At 52.0% G+C, this 22,109-nt stretch overlaps 5 protein-coding genes across 5 annotated transcripts; 4 read left to right on the top strand and 1 right to left on the bottom strand.

Annotated features, from left to right (window-relative positions):
- Positions 1 to 3,142: 3,142 nt before the first annotated feature.
- Positions 3,143 to 6,027, top strand: CTHT_0004130 (uncharacterized protein; the record flags this gene model as incomplete). Its single annotated transcript, XM_006690893.1, has 4 exons — positions 3,143 to 3,309; positions 4,368 to 5,146; positions 5,213 to 5,517; positions 5,587 to 6,027. The coding sequence occupies 4 exons, from the start codon at positions 3,143 to 3,145 to the stop codon at positions 6,025 to 6,027; spliced, it is 1,692 nt and encodes a 563-aa protein (XP_006690956.1).
- A 1,306-nt stretch (positions 6,028 to 7,333) lies between these two features.
- CTHT_0004120 (putative transcription factor involved in RNA polymerase II transcription regulation) lies at positions 7,334 to 8,769 on the bottom strand (the record flags this gene model as incomplete). Its single annotated transcript, XM_006690892.1, has 3 exons — positions 7,334 to 7,631; positions 7,696 to 8,174; positions 8,233 to 8,769. The coding sequence occupies 3 exons, from the start codon at positions 8,767 to 8,769 to the stop codon at positions 7,334 to 7,336; spliced, it is 1,314 nt and encodes a 437-aa protein (XP_006690955.1).
- Positions 8,770 to 9,588: 819 nt separating this feature from the next.
- On the top strand, positions 9,589 to 11,083 carry CTHT_0004110 (uncharacterized protein; the record flags this gene model as incomplete). The annotated part of the gene is made up of 2 exons (XM_006690891.1): positions 9,589 to 10,623; positions 10,682 to 11,083. 2 exons carry the CDS (start codon positions 9,589 to 9,591, stop codon positions 11,081 to 11,083), a joined length of 1,437 nt encoding a protein of 478 aa, XP_006690954.1.
- A 1,320-nt stretch (positions 11,084 to 12,403) lies between these two features.
- On the top strand, positions 12,404 to 15,148 carry CTHT_0004100 (uncharacterized protein; the record flags this gene model as incomplete). Its single annotated transcript, XM_006690890.1, has 5 exons — positions 12,404 to 12,586; positions 12,721 to 13,808; positions 13,877 to 13,998; positions 14,057 to 14,288; positions 14,353 to 15,148. 5 exons carry the CDS (start codon positions 12,404 to 12,406, stop codon positions 15,146 to 15,148), a joined length of 2,421 nt encoding a protein of 806 aa, XP_006690953.1.
- A 2,308-nt stretch (positions 15,149 to 17,456) lies between these two features.
- Positions 17,457 to 19,353, top strand: CTHT_0004090 (zinc finger domain-containing protein; the record flags this gene model as incomplete). The annotated part of the gene is made up of 3 exons (XM_006690889.1): positions 17,457 to 17,583; positions 17,644 to 18,190; positions 18,360 to 19,353. The coding sequence occupies 3 exons, from the start codon at positions 17,457 to 17,459 to the stop codon at positions 19,351 to 19,353; spliced, it is 1,668 nt and encodes a 555-aa protein (XP_006690952.1).
- Between the last annotated feature and the right edge of the window lie 2,756 nt (positions 19,354 to 22,109).

Raw genomic sequence — 22,109 nt, 5'->3', positions numbered from 1 at the left:
CTCTCTCTCTCTCTCTCTCTCTCTCTCTCTCTTTTTTTTTTTTTTTTTGGCCAGAACACCGTATTTTTCTGTTGTCTTAGCTAACAGCATCAGTATCCTCCTTGAACAGCCGCTAGTGCCATTTGCGAACGGACAATGGCAAACAGGAAGCAGACCCATCCTCATAGGTAATCGGAGCCTATTCAATTTACCGGGCTGGGTGCTTTGTCAGCAGCTAGACTCGAACTGTGTTGTTTTGGTGTATGTGGTAACCTCACACACTTCGAGCGGACTTGTTGCCCTCTCTCAACTTCTCGGCAAACAGTAGCCGTTAGCAGTTGTCTCTCTCGAAGATGTCTTATGCCACGTGGTAGTTCTGCAAGTGGCTGGGAAAATTCAGTGTTTTACGCTCTATTGGCATAGGCCCGTAATATAAGTCCCTACTGAGAAGGCAGCTTTCTTAGGAGGTGCGGACGGGATCCTCTTTGAGATGTGACATGCTGCTAATGGCAATCACATTATATAGATATATTTAGAACAAAGTCTAAAATCCAAAGATTCAGTGCTGGATGTTGAGACAACGGCTTATCTGCCAATTCAAGGACGCTTTAAAGTAGTCCAACGAAAGTCAATTTTGAAAGACAGTCTAGGTTTAAAGTGCCGGGTGAGCTGCAGTTGAAAATGTTAACCACTGAGACCCTCTACAGCTGATCAACAAGCTCCTGGCTTGACTATCGACATGGGTGAACATCTGAGTTACACAGTCCACATAACAAAACATTATAATAGTTGCCCATAGTATCCAGCTAAACAACAAAGCTAAAGTGGGAGATGGTATAATTCGTATAGCTATGGGAGCGGTAGGTTGGAAAAAAAGCTGTTAAGAAGTCAAGTTCGGTGTTTCTATGACGAACCAGGGGTTGGTTGGCTTGGTTCCGTAAAGGATTGAGTGCAGCAAATGACTACGCTGTCAGTAAGAAGACGGTGGACTGCTAAGAGCCCGAAAGAAGAGATTACATGAACCGCTCATTTTCCATATCATTCTTTGTGTTGTTGGGGCTTGCAATGAAGATACGACTGATTTAGATATGGGGAGTTGTGGCCTGTGCCACTGATTGGCGCCTTGAGTTGCTACCAAGAGTTCACACAGAAGGCCTGATGCCGCAGGGGGATTCCGTCTCTTAGGGTTAGGGTTCTGTATATGGAGTTTTGTTCCCATATGTACCTACGTTGGGTAGTACATACAGCAAGGAGATACAGGTTTCCTGGAACTGGGCAGGAAAACCAATGGCGAGATGTATCAGAGTGAAGTATGAACTTAGCCATGAAAAATGAAACACCTTATAAACCACATGCGGCCCGACATTGCGGCAAAAGCAGCAGGCAGCCACAAGGTGTACCTGGTTGTTGGGATGAGCCCAAAAAACGAAATCAAACTGACAAACAGACGCAAGTGGAAGCCTTATTGGGTGCTCCATGCAAGCGATCTCTCATGCTTGAGGAGATGCCAACAACCCGGAGGCCAACAATTTGACAAGATAGGAACTGTTTGGTTCGATACGGGCCGAGTAGAAGGACTCTCAACTGCCGACAGAAGGTCGCCTGCTCCCCGCCACAGGATCTGACGCTGGTTTCCAATCAGCAGTGCTCCGAAGCAGCCAACAAGAATTCAAGCGCATCATCCGCTCACAGCAGGATCTCTTTGTCCCCACCGTTTCCCCTGACGCACAAGGCGGTCCAAGGCCGAGTGTCACAGACATCAGTTCACGGGAGTTCGGTTGAAATTAACTGGCCATCACTGCTCGGCCTCAAACAAACCCATATCCAGCTCCCTCACAGTTTGATGTTGACAGATTATGCAAAGGTTGCATTCTCGGGCTCTTTGCCTATAGGGATCGACCCTCGGGAACAAAAACTTCTCAGTGTAAGATTTGCCACAGTTCATTCAAGGGTTCCAGATGCTTGCACCAATGCTTCTTCCATGCTGCGCCGAGTCTAACGGGGTATTGCTGCGACAAGCCTTCCCGCAGAGACGAGTTAAGACACAGTCCACACAGTACCCTAAATACATAGCATATCAGAATCAGACATTTATATTGGAAGTAGATTTGGAAGATATCTTGCCAAAAAGGCTCGTTTCCACCAAAAAAAAATCTTCTAGACATCTGCTGTATCTGATATGCTACTCTCGCCAACAATGCAACATTCACAACATTCACATACTACATTGGGACTTATGATCTTGAGAAGAGCGCCAATCAGGGTACACAGTACACGGGTAGGCAGCTACGGCCAGAGAGTTACCTACCAAACCGCTTCCAGGTAAGCCTGGGTAACTGGACGGCCCTTTGAATTGGTGAACGCCCGGGTCAGCGTACCTCTCCACCCCTCGTTCGTCCAACCCGCTTCCAGAACACCGTGCCCAGCCCGCGCTGGGAAGGCCTCAGGCCGTTCGATCCGCGAACTAGAAGACAGCGTCGACCTGTGACGTTCTTGACGTGCGATTTTGCACCTGCAAATCTCTCTAACTCACTTCTCAAGCCTGTGCTAAAACCCCCACGTCTCCACGCAAAGCTGCCTTTGTATTGGGCATTTCGATGTCTGGTACCATTTTGACGAGCTGAGCTGTAAGTGTTGCCCAGAAGCAGAAGCAGTAGGAACAGTCTGCATCGAATCGACCCGCATATTACCCTGCCCTGTCGGCCGGCGAGAGAGAGGTTGTGTTGAGTGGTCCAAGCAGTCGAGCGGACGCGCGAGCATCTCGCTGACCTTAGCCACTCGGGCTCTTCCCTCTCCTGCTGGCGGCTTCAGCACAGAACAGCGTCGAATTAAGCGTCTCTGCATTAATACCTCTCATCAACCCGGCATGCTCTCAAGCACAGAAGCGTGAGGGAAAACAAAAATACTGACATCGAGAGTGCTGGCATTCAGGGCTTGACATTTCCTCATCTGCTTCCAAATCGCTGCTCAACATCGCTCAGCCCCTCGCCTTCTCCACTGTCTCCATCGGCATCGCTGCGCATCCAACCGATCACCTAACCCATCTATTGCGGGCCAACAGGCTTGCACGCGCGCACATACCTATCCTCCAGCGTTAATCGTTCGACTGTGTCTCGATTTGCATCGCAGCCTGAGTGCCGGCTTCCCTGTCTCGCTGCGCAAGATGAACGGTTCTCAGCAAACAAAAGAGTCGGCAGCACAAAAAGCTTCGCAGGGCGCGCCGGCGCTAGCGCCCCCAACGACTGCCAGCAACGGCACCTCCAGCCTGTTCAACAAGAGGAGGAAGGATGGCCTAAAGCCCATCATCACGAATGAAGGCACTGGTTCTGGGTACGTGAATTTTTCTGCTTCTGTTTCAGGCCCGCAGCTGTGGCTGCTTGAACCTGGCTTTAATGTTGTTCTGTTTTGCGTCGTCCCTTTCTCAGGTCTTCCCCTTCTCCCACCGCCGGGTTGCGCTGCTAGAACCACCCCGCCGACTGTCTGCATTCTTGCACCAGGGATTGCCAGCTTCCAGGCTGGTACGGCTGGTACTGTCATTTGTTTGGACTGTCAGCTGTACACATCGGAAGGGAACACATTACCACTCGAAGCAGGCCGCCCTGGAATGTGGCGGGGTGCGACCGGGTTGGCCTTTGGGGCATTGTGACGTTGGGACGATTGGGACGACGGAGGGGGAAACGGCGTCCGCTGTCTAGCGCCGCACATATGGAATGAATGAATGGTCGTTGATGCGACACTATACTGGACGTCCTGCGCAGCGGTTCTCAGCCTGAGGGGCCCAAGCAGCCAGCAAAATTTGAAAGTCAGCCAGCCAGGCAACCGGTTTGTCGTTCCTGGTGGCTCGAGTGAGTTCTGGGCCGACACATACTCTGTTCTGTTTGTATTGTCGCACTGCGACCTCCAAAAAACATAAGCCCAAACTCCCCGCTGGCATTGATGACCTGGCTGCTTGGTTGGCTGCCCGAGTCCCCGCAGGCTTGAAAGGAGAGGGATCAAGACCAAAACCTGGTTTCCCCAACGCAGCTGTCTGGCCACGCTTGTCCCGCCTGCACTGCTGCATTCGCATTCCGAGTTGTGCGCGTTATCGATATTCGCAAACACAGCTGCCAAAGATGAAGGCGATTCTCAAGTCAAGGTCCCGCTTTTTCATATTTTAAAAAGAGCAAAACCGATCTGGTCCCCCCTCCCCACGTATCGGCCCGCTCGAAAGTTCGCGCGGCACCGTGCGCAAAGCCCTGTCGCAACCCAAACCCCGCCACCGCGATCCAACCTTGCATCAACCCATCTTCCCCCCCGTTCATCACAGTGCTGCCTGTCGCCCGTTGCCCGATTGTTGACGAAGCGTTGGATGACATACTCCCTGCTTACACTTATTTTGCGTGAAACAGGGCCGCTCATTTGACATCCGTCATGACCAACTCCCCGACCTCGTCGTCCGACCCTGAGGAAGCCGAAGAGAACACCGCTGAGGAGGAGGATTCTGAGGACTACTGCAAGGGAGGATACCACCCCGTGACCATCGGCGAAAAGTTCAAGGACGGGCGATACACGGTCATCCGAAAGCTTGGTTGGGGCCATTTCTCGACGGTCTGGCTATCAAAAGACAACCACACCGGCAAGCACGTCGCGCTCAAGGTTGTCCGCTCCGCCGCTCACTACACCGAAACCGCCATCGACGAGATCAAGCTCCTCAATAGGATTGTTCAGGCCAACCCGAACCATCCTGGTCGCCAATATGTTGTCAGTCTACTAGACTCATTTGAGCACAAAGGTCCCAACGGCACCCATGTGTGTATGGTCTTCGAGGTGCTCGGCGAAAACCTCCTGGGCCTAATCAAGAGGTGGAACCACAGGGGTATCCCTATGCCGCTGGTCAAGCAGATCACGAAGCAGGTGCTCTTGGGTCTGGATTACCTCCACCGGGAGTGCGGCATCATCCACACAGACTTGAAGCCAGAGAATGTCTTGATCGAGATTGGAGATGTCGAATCGATCGTGAAGCGTGTGGTCAAAGACCCACCTCCGGAAGGCGAGAACAAGCGAAACGGTCGTCGGAGGCGAAGGACGTTGGTCACCGGCAGCCAGCCCTTGCCTTCGCCCCTTAGCACGAATTTCAAGGACATCTTCCCGTCGCCGTCACAGAGTCTTGGGCAAGTACTGCATGAAGGTAAGCCAGGCCCGTTGGGGGGTTTGGGTGATCATGTGGTTCGTCTGTGCTGACCGTCCCTTGTAGGCTCCAAGTCGAAAGACGACGCCGAGGGAGATAAGGATGCCCAAAAGGAGCGCGAAAAGTCTGCTGATCTCCTGTCAAAAGAGGTTTCTGGCATCTCGCTTGACAAGAATAACAACGAGAAGCGCAAGGCCAACGACATGCAAGGCTGTGAGATCATCAAGGTCAAGATCGCTGATCTCGGCAACGCTTGCTGGGTTAACCATCACTTCACCAACGATATCCAGACACGCCAATACCGGTCCCCTGAAGTCATTCTCGGCGCTAAGTGGGGAGCTAGTACCGATGTTTGGAGTATGGCTGCAATGGTATGTTTGCTGATCTCTTCTCCATCGTTTCTATCCCAGTTCTGACGTTTTATTTTTTTTTAAACCTAGGTCTTCGAGCTCATAACGGGCGACTACCTCTTCGACCCTCAGTCTGGGACGAAGTACGGTAAGGACGACGATCACATCGCCCAGATCATTGAGCTCTTGGGACCCTTTCCGAAGTCCATGTGCCTGTCGGGCAAATGGTCACAAGAGATCTTCAACCGGAAGGGCGAGCTCCGCAACATCCATAGATTACGGCACTGGTCCTTGCCTGACGTGCTCCGCGAGAAGTACCACTTTAAGGAAGAAGAAGCGAAGCGCATCGCGGATTTCCTCCATCCTATGCTCGAGCTTGTCCCAGAGAAGCGCGCTAATGCCGGCGGTATGGCTGGACATAGCTGGCTCGACGATACTCCCGGTATGGAGGGCGTTAAGGTCCCCGGTGTCCAACCTGGCAGTCGTGGTGAAGGTATAGAAGGGTGGGCGTGTGAGAGTCGGAGGAGATAAGTAGAAGGGAAAGTTCCAGGGAAAACACAAAGTTGTTGGGGAGGGGTTGGTTGATATGGTATACAGTGTGTGGAGGCTCTGTGGCAGCAGGTCTGGGATTGTCTTGTCTTTTTTTTTACAGCGCGCCACTTTTTGTTGGATGGGGTTTTGGCCAGCCGGATTATGGAAGAAGCACCATGGTCTTGTTTTGGTGGTGAACCGAAGAGAGAAGGGGCTGAGTGAGCAAGGTGTGGTTATGCTTCCCCCGTCTCATTGCAGCTGGTGAAGAGATGGATGATATGGGGGTAACACAGTCCAGTCATTGAGCGAATTATGAAGAAATAGGGTCTTGTTTCTTTTTTTGTCTTGACACTAGGCAATCCTCCTACCTGCGAAAACTCTGACGGACGTTGGATGCTGGCCCCCTCCCCTGGCCTCAAGCTAATATTTGTGCTTCTCCATTGGGTAGAGGTGTCTCTGGCCGGTGGCAATTTATTGACTGTTGTTGTTTTCATGTGAATTATTTTTGTCCTTGCTTTGACATTGTTATCATGGACTGTTTTTGGACGTCATAAGTGAAGTGATCTGCGATGGGATATACACCTGCTAGTTGTCCCCTTTTCGTCTGCAATCCATTCCCCCCTCCCTCCCCCAAAAAACCCAATATCTCGATCTGTCTTCGTTTTTCTATTGCCCGTCTTCCTCTGTGAGAATGGTCTCCTCTTAGGTGGTTGGCCGTTTGCTTTGCTTCCTTTTGACGGTCGGTTGAAAGGTTATAACTGAACTGATATATATTGGTATATTTACGTATGATGTGGGTATGATTTGAACTGATTTCTCTTATGTTCTAGACTTGTATCTATGTTTGTGTAATGCCTTACATACCTTAGCTACCTGGCTGATTGTCTATACGAGACGCTGTTGCTGCTGAGTGGATTTGCTGATTATGGGGGTGACATTTATCTCATTGGTGACTCGCTGGACTACATAGATATTCACCGCATGGAAGTCATCACTAGACGCCGAGAACAAAATATTATTACATATGAAACCCTCATCATCCCCATTCCTGCATTCCCGGATTCACATCACTATGTCGTTGATAAAATAGTTACACGGTTGAGGTGAGAAACTGCCCACTACTTAGCAAAGGAGACGTCAAAAAGGGGCAAAACATCCCACAAGCCGATTTGCGTAGGACCAATAAAGCCCCCTGTGGCAGCTTAACCCACCCGTCCCACCAAAGTCGGCCAATCTGCAGCAAAGAGCCGAACTTCAGGGCGATGTGAAGAAAGCCAACTGATCAACCAACTCATGGCAAAGGCGCTCAGCGATTGTTCTTCTTCCCCTTAGATGTCATCTTCCTGAATGCATCTAAGCCCGCAAGACCGATCGGGCGGTGCCCTGCAATCGCAGCCGCACGCGACGGGTCGAAGGTGCTGCGCGGCGCGATCGTGTAGCTTGCAGGCAGACCGGGCGGCTGGGCGCGGTTGGGGTTGACCTCGGGAGCGAGCAGGCGCTCGCGCTCGAGTTCGTAGCGAGTCTTGCCCGCGGGCCGCTGTGTCAAGGTCAGCGTCTGTGGGCCAACCACCGCGGCTTCTTGGCGCTGGGCGAGTTGTGCAGCACTGGTAGGAAGAGTGTTAGTTGCATGCCAGATATAAGGGGAGAGAAATAAGGCATGGTACGTACGTAACGTCGAAATCGCGGGTTTCGACCTGCCGTTTCTTATAGTCATCCGTCCTCTTCAGGATCGGACGGCTCCATTCACCCACCAGGCGCTCGGCAATGCGCTTGATGCTGGGCTCCGGGCGCTTGCTGCGCGTGTAGAAGTAGACAACTTTGCCAATGCCGCTGCTCAGAAGAGCTTCCTTGGTAATAGGAAGCCGAGTGAGTGCATTGAAGATGTCGCGTTGGATGTTGTAGGCGGGCAGGCTACCGTCATTGAGCGGTTCGAGGAAAAACTTGACTGACTGCAGGAAGTTGGTATCGGGGTCGAGGACGTATTCTTGGACCGATGTCCTGTTAAGCATGGCGGTAACTTGCGGGAGAAGCTTGAGTTTGTGGGTGGCAGCCTGTCCCTTTTCGCGGGCTTCGTTGTCTGCCATGCAAGCTTTCTCCATCGCGACCTTGAGATTGGCGATCTGTTCGTCAATCTCGGTTTCCAAGTCCTAAATCACACCTGTTAGATATGTGACGAACCCAAGTAGCACGTTAAAAAAAACCTACAAGACCAGTTTTGCGCTTCCCCTTCGAGGGGTTCTTGAGCGCATCATCCACGGCCCGTTGGATGGCGCGACGGCGGCGTTCCTCTGGGGTGAGGTTTTCTTCGTTGACCTCCTCCTCATCTGATGAATCCCTTTTCTGCCGCTCGCTGCCAGTAGCGCGCGCTTTCCGAGGACGGCGATCACGGGCGTCAACCTCGCCGCCATCATCCTCGGCCGGTCTTGCGCGTTTCTTTGGCCTACGCCCTTCCTTCGGCTTCTTTGTCGTTTGTCCGTCGGTCTTCTTGCGCTTGGCGGCTTTCAACGATTTGGCAATATTTTCATCAATTTCCACGGGCCTCTCTTCGAGATTGGGATCGTAATCGTCGAACTGCTCTTCGTCGACCTCGGAAAGGAGGTCGGAATCCTTATCGGACTCATGGCCGTCAGCAGCGCCGTCGGCGCTATGAGCAGTATTGACTGCATCATCATCATTCGAAGCAGCGGCAGGCGTCTCGGTATCGCGGCGATCATCCTCAATATGGTCGATGGCTTCGGACATGATTTAAGATGGGTTGTGGCGAGGTCAACTAGCAGAATGACGCAGGCTGCAGAAAGTATGTGAAATCAACAAGGAATAGATTGCCCACGATCGGCAAGCGTCGATTAGATATTTGTCTCTTTTTGCGGTTGAAAATGGAACATATGGTTGAGTTTGGAGAATGAAAACGCTCAGGTTGCTGCTCTTGAAGGCTGTCTTGCTGTCTTTTGGGAAGCCCAGGCTGGCTTGCATCAATGGCCCGTGCACGCGCTGGAACGCGTCGGGAGCGACCCACAGCCCCACGGATCCCGTCTCGGCTTTGGGGGAGGGCCATCGCGTACCTGTTTAGCCGATAATATTCCGACGGCGGACTCATTATGGGTCGCGTTCTCCTGAGTGGTGGGGCAGGTCTGAAAATTGGTATGTTCTGTTGTCGTGTTTACTTTGCGGAATTGGTTGCCACCAACGACCAAGCTTCCAGTTGTCGCAACCTCCATCAGACCCATCACCGCGCATCCGACTCACATAACGTCGGCCACGTAGGCCTTGCCCAACAGCTGCATGTCCCTTCTTTGATAGATTCCGACCATATTGACTTGCTACCTGATGGAGCGCCGAACATTTGAAGGGCATATGGACTGGGAGCCCCAGAGCCAGCTGCCCATGGACGAGTCAAGTCCTTTTGCAAAATTATCTCAGAAGTCGCCGACTTGTAAGTTTTCAGATCAATCGCCTATGGCTACCAACGCAGTCTTTTATACTGCATCCTGCACGGAGGAGACTTGGATTTCCTTTTCAGCCTTCTCCTCACACTCGCCCTCCTGTAGCCCGCTTCCAACCATGACGTCCACCGAGAACCAAAGTGAAGAGGCAGCGCAACTGTCGGTCGGGACCCCGGAGTTTACTGATCGCCCTTCTTCCTCTACAGCCTCCTTCGACTCTCCTTCGAAGCTTCGGTCGGTCGGCTCCAATCCGTTCGCTCCCAACAATACTCCAATGAACTCGCCGTTCAAGGTTCAGGGACAGCCTCGCCCTCCGCACTCCGAGTTCTTCAATCCCCAGCTTCAAAACAAGCCGACGGGGCCTGCGTTCCGCAATCCGGCTTTTGCTACGCCACAGAAGCGCGTCGATGATATGTTCTCCCCAGATTCGAGTCCCGCCATGACCGACAACTCCCCGATGCCTGCCGAGACACCAGAAACAGAGCACGTCAGAGATAGCACGGAGCTGTTCTTCACGCCATCTCCGATCAAGTCATCTCCGAGCAAATCACTTTTCGCCAGAACATTATTACGGAATCATGCTTCGGGACTCCGAGATAAGGTTCGAAAGAGGAAGCGGTTGCTGGGCGACAAAGATGTGGGTAGCGCTCGCCCCCGTCTGCCCCAAGACTCGGATGAGTCCGACAGCTACTACGAGGAGGAGAATGGCTCCCGTTCCGGGTCTAAGCACTCCAAGAAAAAAGAACCTACTCCTCAGGGATGGTTGAACAGCTTCCTCTCCGCAATCAGCGCCAACCCGACTGCGCCTGCGATCTTATCCAAATGGCTCCAACTGGGAGTTAACATGGTGTTGCTTGGCCTTGTGCTTTTCATCATCTTTTGGATCCTTGTTCAAGTCCGCAACGATCTGTCGCATGCGAGTGAAAAGGCTCGAGCCGCGATTGTCAACGAGATGGCCATTTGCAGCGAGAATTACATCAAGAATGGATGCTCACCGAAAGCGAGCCGACCGCCTGCTCTTGATGGGCCGTGTAACGAATGGGAAGCTTGCATGAACCAAGACGCCTCGGCGGTCATGATGGTCCAAATCTCCGCCAAGAATGTGGCCGAGATCGTGAATGAGTTTGTAGGGGTTTTGTCATTTAAGGCTTGGGTAAGCGATTCCGTGGCTACCAATTGTAACGCTTTCGTCTCCCTGACTAATTTTGCAGGGATTTATCATGTCGCTCTTCCTGGCCGCTGTCATCGCTAGCAATGTTGGCTTTGGCTTCCTGCGCGAGTCGGCGATTCCTCAACCCACCGTTCAGCCTGCCGCCCCTGTGCAATCCCCACCAGCGGCAACAGTTGCCTCCGTGCTTGGCCCGGCAGCGATGCATAACCCTCAACAAGCATACATCTTCGCCCCTATCGGCCAGACCCCCAAGAGTGTTCGTAAGGCATTGTTCGCGAACGATGTTAGCGACACCGAAAATTCTCCCGATTTCAAGTCTCCCATGGCTCTGCCACAGACCCCGTCGATCAGGAGAAGTCCAAGCAAATTTGAAAGAGGACGGAGTCCGTCTAAGGGCTCAAGGGCAAGGAGTCCCGTCAAGGGTATCACTTGGGCAAGCTAAGTTAAGAAGTGATTTGGATTGGGTTTCATAATCGTGTAACTCTCTTCATTCTCATTCTGTCTCTGCCTGTAGAATATGCATTTTTGGATCCTCTCGCGTGAGGGCGACGGGTTGGCCCGCGCAGAAAGTTGGTGAAAATGGCGTTTTGGTATCGGGACAACATCTGGAAGACTTTTTGGCGAGTGCGTTCACTTGACAATTTCTTGCGTCAATACAGATTCGGACCAGCAAAAGTATGCTTCTCCCAGCATTGTGGGGATTGTATGGTATGGTAGAAGTAGCATTGGCCTGAGAGGTCTGCAGATGTAAAATTCACCTCATCCTTGGTACGGATCCGTGGTTCTTCCGTAGCCAAGAGCGCAATCTTACACACAGTCTGCCGCTCATCATCGGGGTAAAATTTTGCCAAATTTCCAGCACTCTTTGGTCAACATGACAACAGGGCATGTTTCTGGCCTAAAGAGACGGAGATGCGGACACGAAGTCGACTAGGATAGAATACCCCAGCGGTTGATGTGGCCCAAGCTTGGAAGCTCAACGCTTCCACTCCGCTCCCAACCAAAAAGCGGGGTGGGAGCGCTGGACAGCTGGGGCAGTCAAAAACCATGCAAGTAACTTACAAGGACGTACGAGCGTACGTACAATACAGATGGGTATCAGCAAGTCGTCCGTATACCGTCCATGCCCTCGTTTCAGTTGCTTGGTCCCCGTTTTTTCAAACATGACTAAATATCTTGCAGCATGCGATGTTCAAAAAAAAGTATACTCTGCCTGTCTAGCAGGAAGAAACTCGAGTTGGCTGTTGATATACTCCATGGGTAGGGAGCAATCCTGGGCAGCCGTCCTATCTTTTTTAACCCCTAAGGTACCTACCTACCAAACTCATCGCAAAGCCGTGTCTAGCAGTTGCGTGACTCCACATTGAAGGACGTCTGTATAAGTACGCTAGTTACTTTAGGCGGCATTGCAGATGCAAGCTTTGGAAAATGATTCAGCATCTCTGCACCTATGAGCCCATTGAAAATTCCCCCTTCTCCCCCCCCCCCCGGCACCCCTGCGTGGGGAGTATCCGTTGGAGCTAAGCCATACGATTTATACAGGGGTCATGCCTTATTCACCTTCCAGCTGTGTCAACGCCGCGTTCAGCCTGACTATCCGCCCCTGGTTTGTTGCTTCGCAAGCGCCTACGCGCCCAAGTGTCAAGTTCGCCGGCCTCGACCGATCTTGTTCGTGCCAACCATGATACTGATCGCCTGCCAGCCGGTCCTTCAAATGCCCTGTTTGGAAGACGTCTGACATCTAAGTGGACATCAAGGCGCAATGGACGAAGACACTCCCGGTGTGAGCACGCAGCCCCGGCAGCCCGTCCCGCCCACTACGCCCAGCGCGAAGGATCCAACGACCGCTTCGAACACGTCTGCTGCACCTGCTGCAGCGTCCTCTGCGTCTTCGGCATCCGTTCCGCCCGTTGTCCCGTCCAAGAGAAGGAGAGGCTATGGAGTGGTAACGCCCAATGCGTGCACTGAATGCCGGAAGAAGCGATCCAAGGTTGGTGGATGGCTGCCGCAGTCTCCATGTTTCTGCCCTTTCTCCCTTCATGAAGAAGGACGGTGCTCACATGCGCTTCGCCCCTTTAGTGTGACGGCCAGAAACCGTGCGGCCGATGCAAACAGCACCACGCGACGTGTATCTACGAGGTGCCTGTTCGACAGTCGAAAGACACCCTCCGCAGCGAGATCGAACAACTCCGACGTCAGCAGAGCAAACACACGAAGGTGCTTGATGCCCTTGTCCGTTCTCCTGCCTGGGAAGAGGTTCTCACGCGCCTGCGCAAGGGCGAGAGTATCGACTCCATTTGCGAATGGCTTGAGGGGACGCTTCCCTCAGGAGGAGGGGCAATGCCTCCGCCTGGCCGGCTGGGTAGTGGCTCAGTAGAAGTTGTTTCTGTCCCCGGCTTCGCGGGATACGGTTCTGTGCCCGGGCAGGTGTCGCATGCTGCTCCGCACGATGCAGACTTGCAAAGCTCCAGGGGTCGCCAGTTTTCTTTCCAAAGCATGGAGAGTGGCTCCCATCCGTCCTCGGTGAGTTGGCATGTCGAAGGGGTAGGGGGTCAAGAGTCGCGTGTTGATTTGTGGGTTGAGAGCCAGGGCAGGTACTCTGTCGGTCCGGAGCCTCATCCTGCAGAAGATATACTGTTCGGTGAGATTGGCGAGATGCAAGTTCCTCCAGGAGCGTGGACAAACATCACCAATGACTCAGGACTTATTCGGCATTTACTGGCTCTGTACTTTTGCTGGGAATATCCGACCTTCGCTTCGCTGAGCAAGGAGCATTTTGTTAAGGACTTTCTAGAGGGTCGCCATCGCTTCTGCTCGCCTATGCTCGTCAACGCGCTTCTGGCATTAGGCTGTCGATTCTCAACAAAGCCAAACACCCGCGCAAACCCTAACGACCCACGAACCTCAGGAGACCACTTCTTCCAAGAATGTGTACGGCTGTACGATGCCGAAGACAACCATCACAAACTCACCACTATCCAAGCCCTGGGCATCATGTCTATCAGGGAGGCGAGCTGTGGCAGGGATTCAGAAAGTTGGTATTATGCTGGTCAGAGCATCCGGATCGCCATGGAAATGGGACTGCACCATATACCAGAGGGCGATGAACATGACGATGAAGCCCAGGTTCAAGCCGCGACCTTCTGGGGTGCTTTTGCTCTGGACCAGTAAGCCTTGTTCTTCATACACCTTCATGATGTGTTGGAATCAAGCACCATCTGACCTTGTCGTCCAGCGCATGGTCGCTTGCAACAGGGACTCTGCCTCAGTATTCCCGCTTTGCTCAACTACCGCCGAAGCCTCCCATAATCAGTGACATCGAATCGTCCCTCTGGATTCCATATACGGATGACGATGGTAGCAAACGGCTGCCCTCGCTGATTGAGATAAAGAACAAGCTGCTAACGGTCATCAGACATCCCAGTTCAGTCCTGCAAGCAACCGTCGAATGTTCGGTCTGTGTACAAATGTTTCTGCGAGCTCAGCGAGCTTGTGCACCAGTCTCTCTACGTTATGCATTCTCCGGATCGGCCCCTGACCAGCAGGGCGCTGTTACACACGTACACCCAGTACCTGAACTGGTATGACAAAATTCCGGAGGTTCTCCGGTTGGGTCACAATTTTACCCCGGCCGTGCTGTTTGCCCAGTACGTTTCACAAGCCTTAGGCACCACAAAGCAAAGTTTGGTGTACGCATGGAGTCTGACTTAGATGCAGCATGTATTACCACTTCGCAATACTCCTTATGTTCCGACCGCTCATCAAGCTGCGTATCATCGGCTCAAGTATCGTCCCTCGTGATGTCTGCTTGCAAGCAGCCGATGCCATATCGGGCTTGCTACGTTCCTATTCACGGCTTTATACGCTTCGCCGCACACCATCCTTTGTTCCTTATTTTGTCCTTACGTCCTCTATCATGCATCTTGCCATTGCAGCAACCACCCCTGACTCTAGCACCGATACACACACCTCAAGGCATTGCGGACACTCTAGCTCTGACCCACACCATCCGGATCAGAAACCGTTACGTGAACGGATTATGGAGTATCTGGCTCGTGGCATCGCAGATCTCACCGAGATGATCCCTTGTCATAACTTCGCCGAGCAGGCCCTCAACATTCTGCGGTACCTGGCGAAAAGATGGAACATCAACGTTTCTGTCATTCTCCCCAAGCAAGAACCGGGATATCAACAGCTCGGCTTTACCAGGCCGGTGACAACGAGCCTGAACTTCTTCGCGACAGACTTTTCAGAGAGGGACTTCAACTGTGAATGGGGTGCCGAGACTACCGTGACTGCTGCCGCTACTGCCGACGTAGAGAACCGGCATCGTCAGGGCAGTGGCGACTTGAAAGACGAGATTGAGAAGCAGGAAGAGAAGCTCATCGCCGCTGTGGCTGATGCGGTGGCGGCGGAAAACCCACTGTTTTGGCCATTCCCAATGCAAGGACGCCCGATATTGCCGTCCGGACGTGAGTTGGAGGAGGCCGGATTTGCCTTGCTCTGACATCCCTGCCCCGTAACCAGCCATTGCTTTTTCTGCCATAGGTGGAATGGAGCCCTCAATCCATCGTGTTTAGGAAGTTACGGGCATAGAGAAAGGAACTGTTGATAAAGGGGTAAGAAGAGTAGTTGGATCGGCATCAGATGTAATTCTGTCTTCTCTCTCTCACTCTGTGCATTGGATAAAAGAGAAGGTGTTGTAACGGAACCAAGGGAGCAACCTGCATAAAGGCATCCGGCGCATGGAGTTGAGGACATTGAATGGAAGTGGATTATCATTTTCGTGCTTGAACTCCTCCAGCGAAAGCCATGCTTTGAAGTGCACCAGTTCCAAGACGTCTTGTTGGCCGTGGCTTTTCCATCTTTGAGTCCCTGACCAGGCCAATTCGTCTGGGTTAATTACCTGATTTTGGCATGGTTTGCACTTCAGCCGAAAGAGTTGAATCTACAAGAAGAGCATCACTTCCTTATCAATAGTCATGCCATGCAGACGCTCGGCGAAGAAAAAGGGCACAAAGATAGAACTGGTGATGAGACCCTGCTTACCGGAAGTGTTGTTCATATCTGCAAGGTTCCTGGACTCAATGATGCGGGGCCAACCGAGGCTTCTGGGGAATGACTCGGGCCGTTGAACCTCATCCCGTGTTGTGCTTATGGCCTTGCTTACAGCATACACAGGGGTCCCGGTTGCACAAGTCGGCTTTCTTCTCCGTGCTTCCGACCGCTATTGGGATGAAAGCCCATTCTGCTTGTTCAAGCCCTCAAGAATGGGCCCAAGAAGGGTCGCCCATATATATCTATACAAATGGAAAGGGAGGTGGCACAGGGGTTACAAGTATAAAGCAATTCATATCCTGAGCTGTGCAAGTTGCCGCCAGCGGCGCCTATCGAAACAAAACCAGAATGCCAGTAAGTCAGAAGGCACACACACACACACACACACACACACACATATATATATATATATATATATATATATTTTGAGAAGATTGGCTTGATCAGCCTGTTCAATGCAACGGCGGGGATCAGTCCTGTTTCTGGGTGTACTTCACTCATCACAACAACAACAGACAACAAAGACTTGCCCCTGAAATGTACACTTCACCACGCTCCCGATCAGAGCACACAATATAAAGTCGTCAGATAGCTGGTCTTAGCAAGGATACGTCACCTGCCTCTGCTTCGGGCAGTTGGTGCCGAGGCAAGTGAACACATGTTTCGTTCGATCATGTTTCGATCCCCACGCGGCGTCCCATCCACATGGAAGCATCTAAAGATGATGAGATGAACAAACATACTAAGAAACAAAGCAAGAAACAAGAGCCGGGATCAGGGGGCCAGCCAGCACCCAGCAAGCGGTCCTCTCACTTTGGGCTCGCAGCGCTGATTGGACAGAACCCCCTGTCTCCCGCGTTGTTTCGAAACGCCAGAACCACAATAAAGGGCTGATAGGGCGCTGGACTTGCCTCATCTTGGGCTGTGTTTCAGATGCAACAGGGGTCCTGCCGAGGCCGGCAGTGCCCGCTGAGCGGGCGACACTGAATCCGCCAATTGCATCGAGGAGAGGAACTCTCTCCCGTGGTGTCGTGCTGGTGGGAAGGCTCGCGATCTGTCGCCCCCTTGTCGGCATCCTCTTCGCTTGCCTCGACCTGGGCCGTGGGCTTTTTGGGACGTTCCGTTGGGCTGCAGTGCTGCGCCTCGGCCGTCCCCAGCGCTGAATGGACGAATGTAGAAACGAAAAGGAAAAATGGGAGAGTTGCAGCAGATATGGCTCGAATCGGCCGTTTATAGCTCGCTGCTGGTTGTCCTTCTGCTCGGGACTGCAGCTCTCTTCTGCCCATGGCGTATGTCATATGTGGTTCTATGCTGTCTTGGGCTACCCTTTTCCATATTCTGGCTGTTTGGTTTCTCCGTTCTCAGCCCCCGTGTCTTCGCCGCTCCCTCACATCCGTCCATCCATCCATCCATACATACATACATAGACTCCTTCGTCCCCTTGTCCATCAATTGCCCAATCACCCTTGCAGGGTGCTTGGCTTTGACAAAAACAGAGCTCGTCTTATATTCGTCCCGTCACCCGTCACCCACAGCGCGGCCGTGCCCCGCTGACAGGTCTTCTTTGCTTCCCCTTCTCACTTTTCCCATCTCCAATCTGATACCCCAGCGTCGCATTGTCACTATGGCGCATTAACGACGCCCTGTTCCAACTTCGCCGTTTTGCTTCGTCGAGCCTTCCGATTCCAATTCTTGTTTACGCTATATTCACATAAATATCGAGGGTTTTTTTTGTTTTGCAGTCCTTGTTGCTTCCTATGCATCCCTTTCGCAATTCTCAGGCTGATCCGCTGGCGGAGAAGGCCCGAGCCAAGGTCCAGGAACTTGTAGACGATGGGTTATCACCCCAGCTGCTGTTGACAGCAGTACTCGAGAAGTGTAATGGTAAGGATGAGGATGTACCCTTTTAGCGCTTGAGCGGCACACTTAGAATGTTCTTTCCAGAGTTCGCGTTGCAACAATCATGGCAGCAAGTTCAGAGCAACCTTGCCGCAGCCGGCCATATCGGCCTGTCCGCTTCGAATGATCGCTTGTCGGTGTCGACAACAAGCTCGAAGTCATCCGGGAGGTCAAGCATCATGTCAACCGCGACAACGATGAGCTCAGCGTCATCACGTGGTGGGATAGGAGAGGTAGGGGGAACGCAAGAGTTTACTGTCGCTGCTTCTGCTGCTGCTGCTGCGCCTGCTCCGCCGCCGCCGCCTGTACCTAAGCCGCCCGCGCCACCTGTGAAGAGCAGCAACCGCGGGGCATCCAAGACACCAGGCACATACTGGTGTACGTTCTGCAATGTTGACTTTCAGCGCAAGTTTGATTGGAAACGGCATGAAGACGAATTTCACGAGCGCTACAAGCGCTACCCCTGCCCCGACTGCAACCGGGTCTTTTGGGGCGCCAACACCTTTAACCAGCATCACAAGAATGCCCATGGCTGTACCACTTGCCCGCATGCTGACAAGGTGATTAAGTATACACGCCGCAAGACTGCCTGGTATGTGTTGTTCTCTTTCTCACTCTTGGACCTGCTTTATTCAGATGATCGTCGGGAACTACGTGGCTCGTCTCTCGAGAGAAGGTTGTATATTAACCAGATTCAGGGGTTGCGGATTTTGTGGCGCCTTTGTCCCTTCTCGTGATCGCTATTTCGACCATGTTGCCAGGCATTATGAAGAAGGTTGCAAAAAGTCAGAGTGGAATCACTCCAAGGTTATTTACGGCCTGCTCCATAACCCCCATGTCAAGCAAGCATGGGACGAGCTTCAGGACGAGAAGTATGGCCACCTGCCAAAGAATCAACAACCGCGGATAGGTTGGGACCCCAAAACCACCGGTCACGCTCAGGGCTTCTTGGAGGGTGAGAGCCCAGGCAACCTCCAGGATCTGCTCGAGTTTTTCGTCGCGGGCCGTGACGATCCGAAGGCTCTAGCTCAAAAGGCCGACGAATGTGCCATCAAGGTTTGGCCACACCAACTACGAAAGGACTCTTCCTCAGCCTCAAGCTCCAATGCGACGTCTTCATCTCCATCCAGGCCTTTTTCCGAGCCGGCGAAGCCAAAGACCCCCGTCCCGAAGACTTCCACGAAACACCTGTCCTCGCCTGATCGCCCGCTCCCTCCCGACCCTCCCGTTTACATCGACGAGCCGCTACCAAAAAAGCAGCGCAACCACTCGCCCCCGGCCAAGATTCAAACGCCCTTTGGCTCCGTGGAGAAGCCGCCCCTGCAGCCGTGCATCTTTGACCAAGCCCAGTCGCCGTCGGCCGTCGTGACCCCGATCTCACCTTTCGATCAAACGATGTTGGACACTACGATGTCAACGCCTGCGACGGAATCAACAAGCTTCTTTGACTTCTCCACGACACAGCTCCTTTCACACACGCAGCAGCCAACATCGCAACCACAACAGCAACCACAACAATCCCCACATCCACCACAGCAGCCATTTCAACAACCACAACAAGGCCATCACCAGGCACCCCAACTACCGCAGCTGCAACATCAACAGCAAGACCTCCTTCTGTCACCCACCGTCTTTGACGACTGGAGTAGCACGGCAGGCACGATCGTTGATCCTTCGATATTTACCAGCGTTATGGCTTTGGGCCCAGGGTGGCAAACCGATTTGCATCAGCAGCATTTCGGATCGGCGGGATGATGACGATGTAGGAAGAGTGTAGACACTATCGGTCGGCTTTGGATTACAGAGTTCCTTCCGGCTTGCGGTTTGCGACTAATGAGACCACGAGCAAGGATATGTTTGTCCCTTCACTTCGATTTATTGATTACCTTCGTCTCGGAAGGTCTTATGAGGAGCGTCTTGGATCGGTTACTTCTGTCCAGGTCCGCGGTACTAGAGATGGTGTTAATCTTCTCATAGGAGGGGATGTGAACAAATGGGCGATTAGATCAGGAAACAAGGGGAAATTCTGTGGCAGGTCCCCTGGAGGAACCCTAGGAAGGGAATCAGGACGATGTGGATGGAGGTTGGATATGGATCCCATGAGTTATTCAGATGGCTCTGTAAAGCTTAAAAAACATTGGGCTGGTTCGTTCGATATACCCCATACCCCTTAATAAACGTATGCGAAGTGGGAAGTAAATGCATTCAACTTGTCGGCACCGAAATTTTGGATAATAACCTTGAAGAAAGCGCCCAACTAGGTCATAGACAGAAACGTATCTGCCCCATCGAAACTACTGTACTCCCAGCCTTTCAACTACAAACTCTCTCCTTGAGTGTTTCTCGAAACCGCACATACTGTTGCTAGGAGTGTTCAGGATAACAATCCCCCACACGGCCTGTTGGTAGCGGCGACTTGGTGGCTTGAGCTATGTCAGAATCTCCCGTCCAGTGCCGAGCAAGATATGTTGCGGTTGATTCTACTCAGCAGTTCGACAGTTGGTAGCTTCAATTGGTGATTAAACCCTTCATCTTCTGCAGGACTTAGACGTTCATGTCACTTGGACTTTGCGCAATCACCTCTGAATTTTGTAGAGGCGATAATGGTTTTCCAATTTACAATAATAATCAATGAGCAATACTATTCCCATGATTCTGTGCTCTCATCGCCCCCCACCACAGTTTGTTGTTGATATGTTCTGACCTCAATACTCTGGGAGACTTGAAAGCACTGACAACTGATGCATGAATTATGATTGGAGAGAGTAATTGCGGGCTGGAACTCGAGCGTCAGACAACAAAGTAATAGAGGGCCGCTACCTCCAGCCGCGATATTAGTGTCGACTTCTGATCTGGATATTGCAGGTTAGCATCGTTTAAACGTGTTTCTACTTGTTAGATCATGCGCATAACGGATTGACCCAACGTCGAAGATAAGCACCCCGAGGTGAGGAGAGGGTTTAGTTCAATTACTATTTCCCAAAGCAAAGTTACAGCATTGAGATTTGCATTCTGTATCTGTGTGGCTATGTACCCAGTTCGGTAAACAACCCCTTACTCCTCGGGTTATTTGAGCTCAAGACAAGACTTGTTTCCAATATCAGGTTTGCATTCCACCAGAATCTTGGACCATGCTTTACGAATGCTTGTTTCTCGCGTGTAAATGTCTCTTCCATTCAACCACTAGACGGTAGCAAATGGGCCAAAATGTCTGAGCACCAAGCTACTTGTGATGAGCTGTGGCGTTGGGGAAGCTTCTTTGCAAAGGGGGAGGATTCTGAGGAAAGAGATCAAACCATGGTTCGTTGTGTGCCCCGTGCTCGGTGTGCTATCTGCTCTTTTGTTGGAGAGTTTTGATGAGCGGTCAGACGCTTCAACGGCGACATTATAACAGGCTGCAAGACTATTATAGCCGAATAATAGATAATGAGAAGCGAACGTCGTGCCCAACTTCTTGAACTCGACCAGTGACAGATCAGGTACCCGGATCATGTTTTATCCCTTCTCCGTATATTCATTAGGTATCATGCAAACGAAGCTGTCAAACTTCCTTTACAGGCAGAATAAAGATAAAGCCATCGCGAGAAGAAGCTAGTTCGGTGGCTAATACAACCACGTCTTCGAATGGACTAGACCGTTCTTGAATGTGTTATCAATGATGTGTTGGTATTTCTGTACTTGGCTCATTGCTCTGTACTCGGTGACTGCTACAAGAGGCCCAGCGAGTCTGCAATAAGTCGACAGTGATCTGAAGCTCGCTCTCTCCGGCTCAGCCATGCCTCTTCCATTCTGCGAGCTAAAACTAACTAAATACTTCTCAACGCTTGCCGCCTCTGTAATCTAAGAGGCCCCGGGGGACTGATTGGGAGCTTAAAGCAGCAATTGGTGGGTCTCGTTTCGTGTAATCAGCCCGTTGTCAGAGTTGTCGGGAGAAAAAGCACGAAATTTTCCTTATGCGGCTTAACACTCGTCCAGTCAGCGAAACGGCGACCGCTCTGATGGTGCCCATGCACGTCCATCTATTGGTATCTAGGTTTCAGATATCTAGGACAAGTCCTGGAAACCAGAAGGAGTTGACGATTTGAGATGACATCATTGGCAGCCAGCTTCTGCCATCTGACAAGTAGTAAACAAAATTAGCGCCCATGCGTAGTGTATGCAACTTAACGGTGTTGAGAGGAGCAGCATGCCATCATAAAATAAGCGCGGGATGAATCGGTCGATTCACAGGGATCCCAGGAAAAGTGCTATCTCATTCAGCCCTAGGGGGCTAACTCCCTGGTTAGGTTAGTGCATGTACAATAGTGTAGAAGTGCGATCTCCAATCCGGCTGTTCTTTTTCGAAAAGATCGGGAGGTAAGGCGGTCACCACGTGCAACATGTCTCGTCGGCGTCAGGTCGACCCACTCATGATCGAACGCTGACGATTCTCGAGCATCCTTCTCGAGCTCAAATTTTTCAACCGGCCGGCGCAATTCTTGCTGAGTCTATCATGGCGCCTGGACTTCCAC

This window comes from Thermochaetoides thermophila, assembly GCF_000221225.1.
Source record: "Thermochaetoides thermophila DSM 1495 unplaced genomic scaffold scf7180000011806, whole genome shotgun sequence".
Classification (NCBI taxonomy): domain Eukaryota; kingdom Fungi; phylum Ascomycota; class Sordariomycetes; order Sordariales; family Chaetomiaceae; genus Thermochaetoides; species Thermochaetoides thermophila.
The sequence above is the reverse complement of the archived record's forward strand: the minus strand, read 5'-3'. Positions and strand labels throughout refer to the sequence as shown.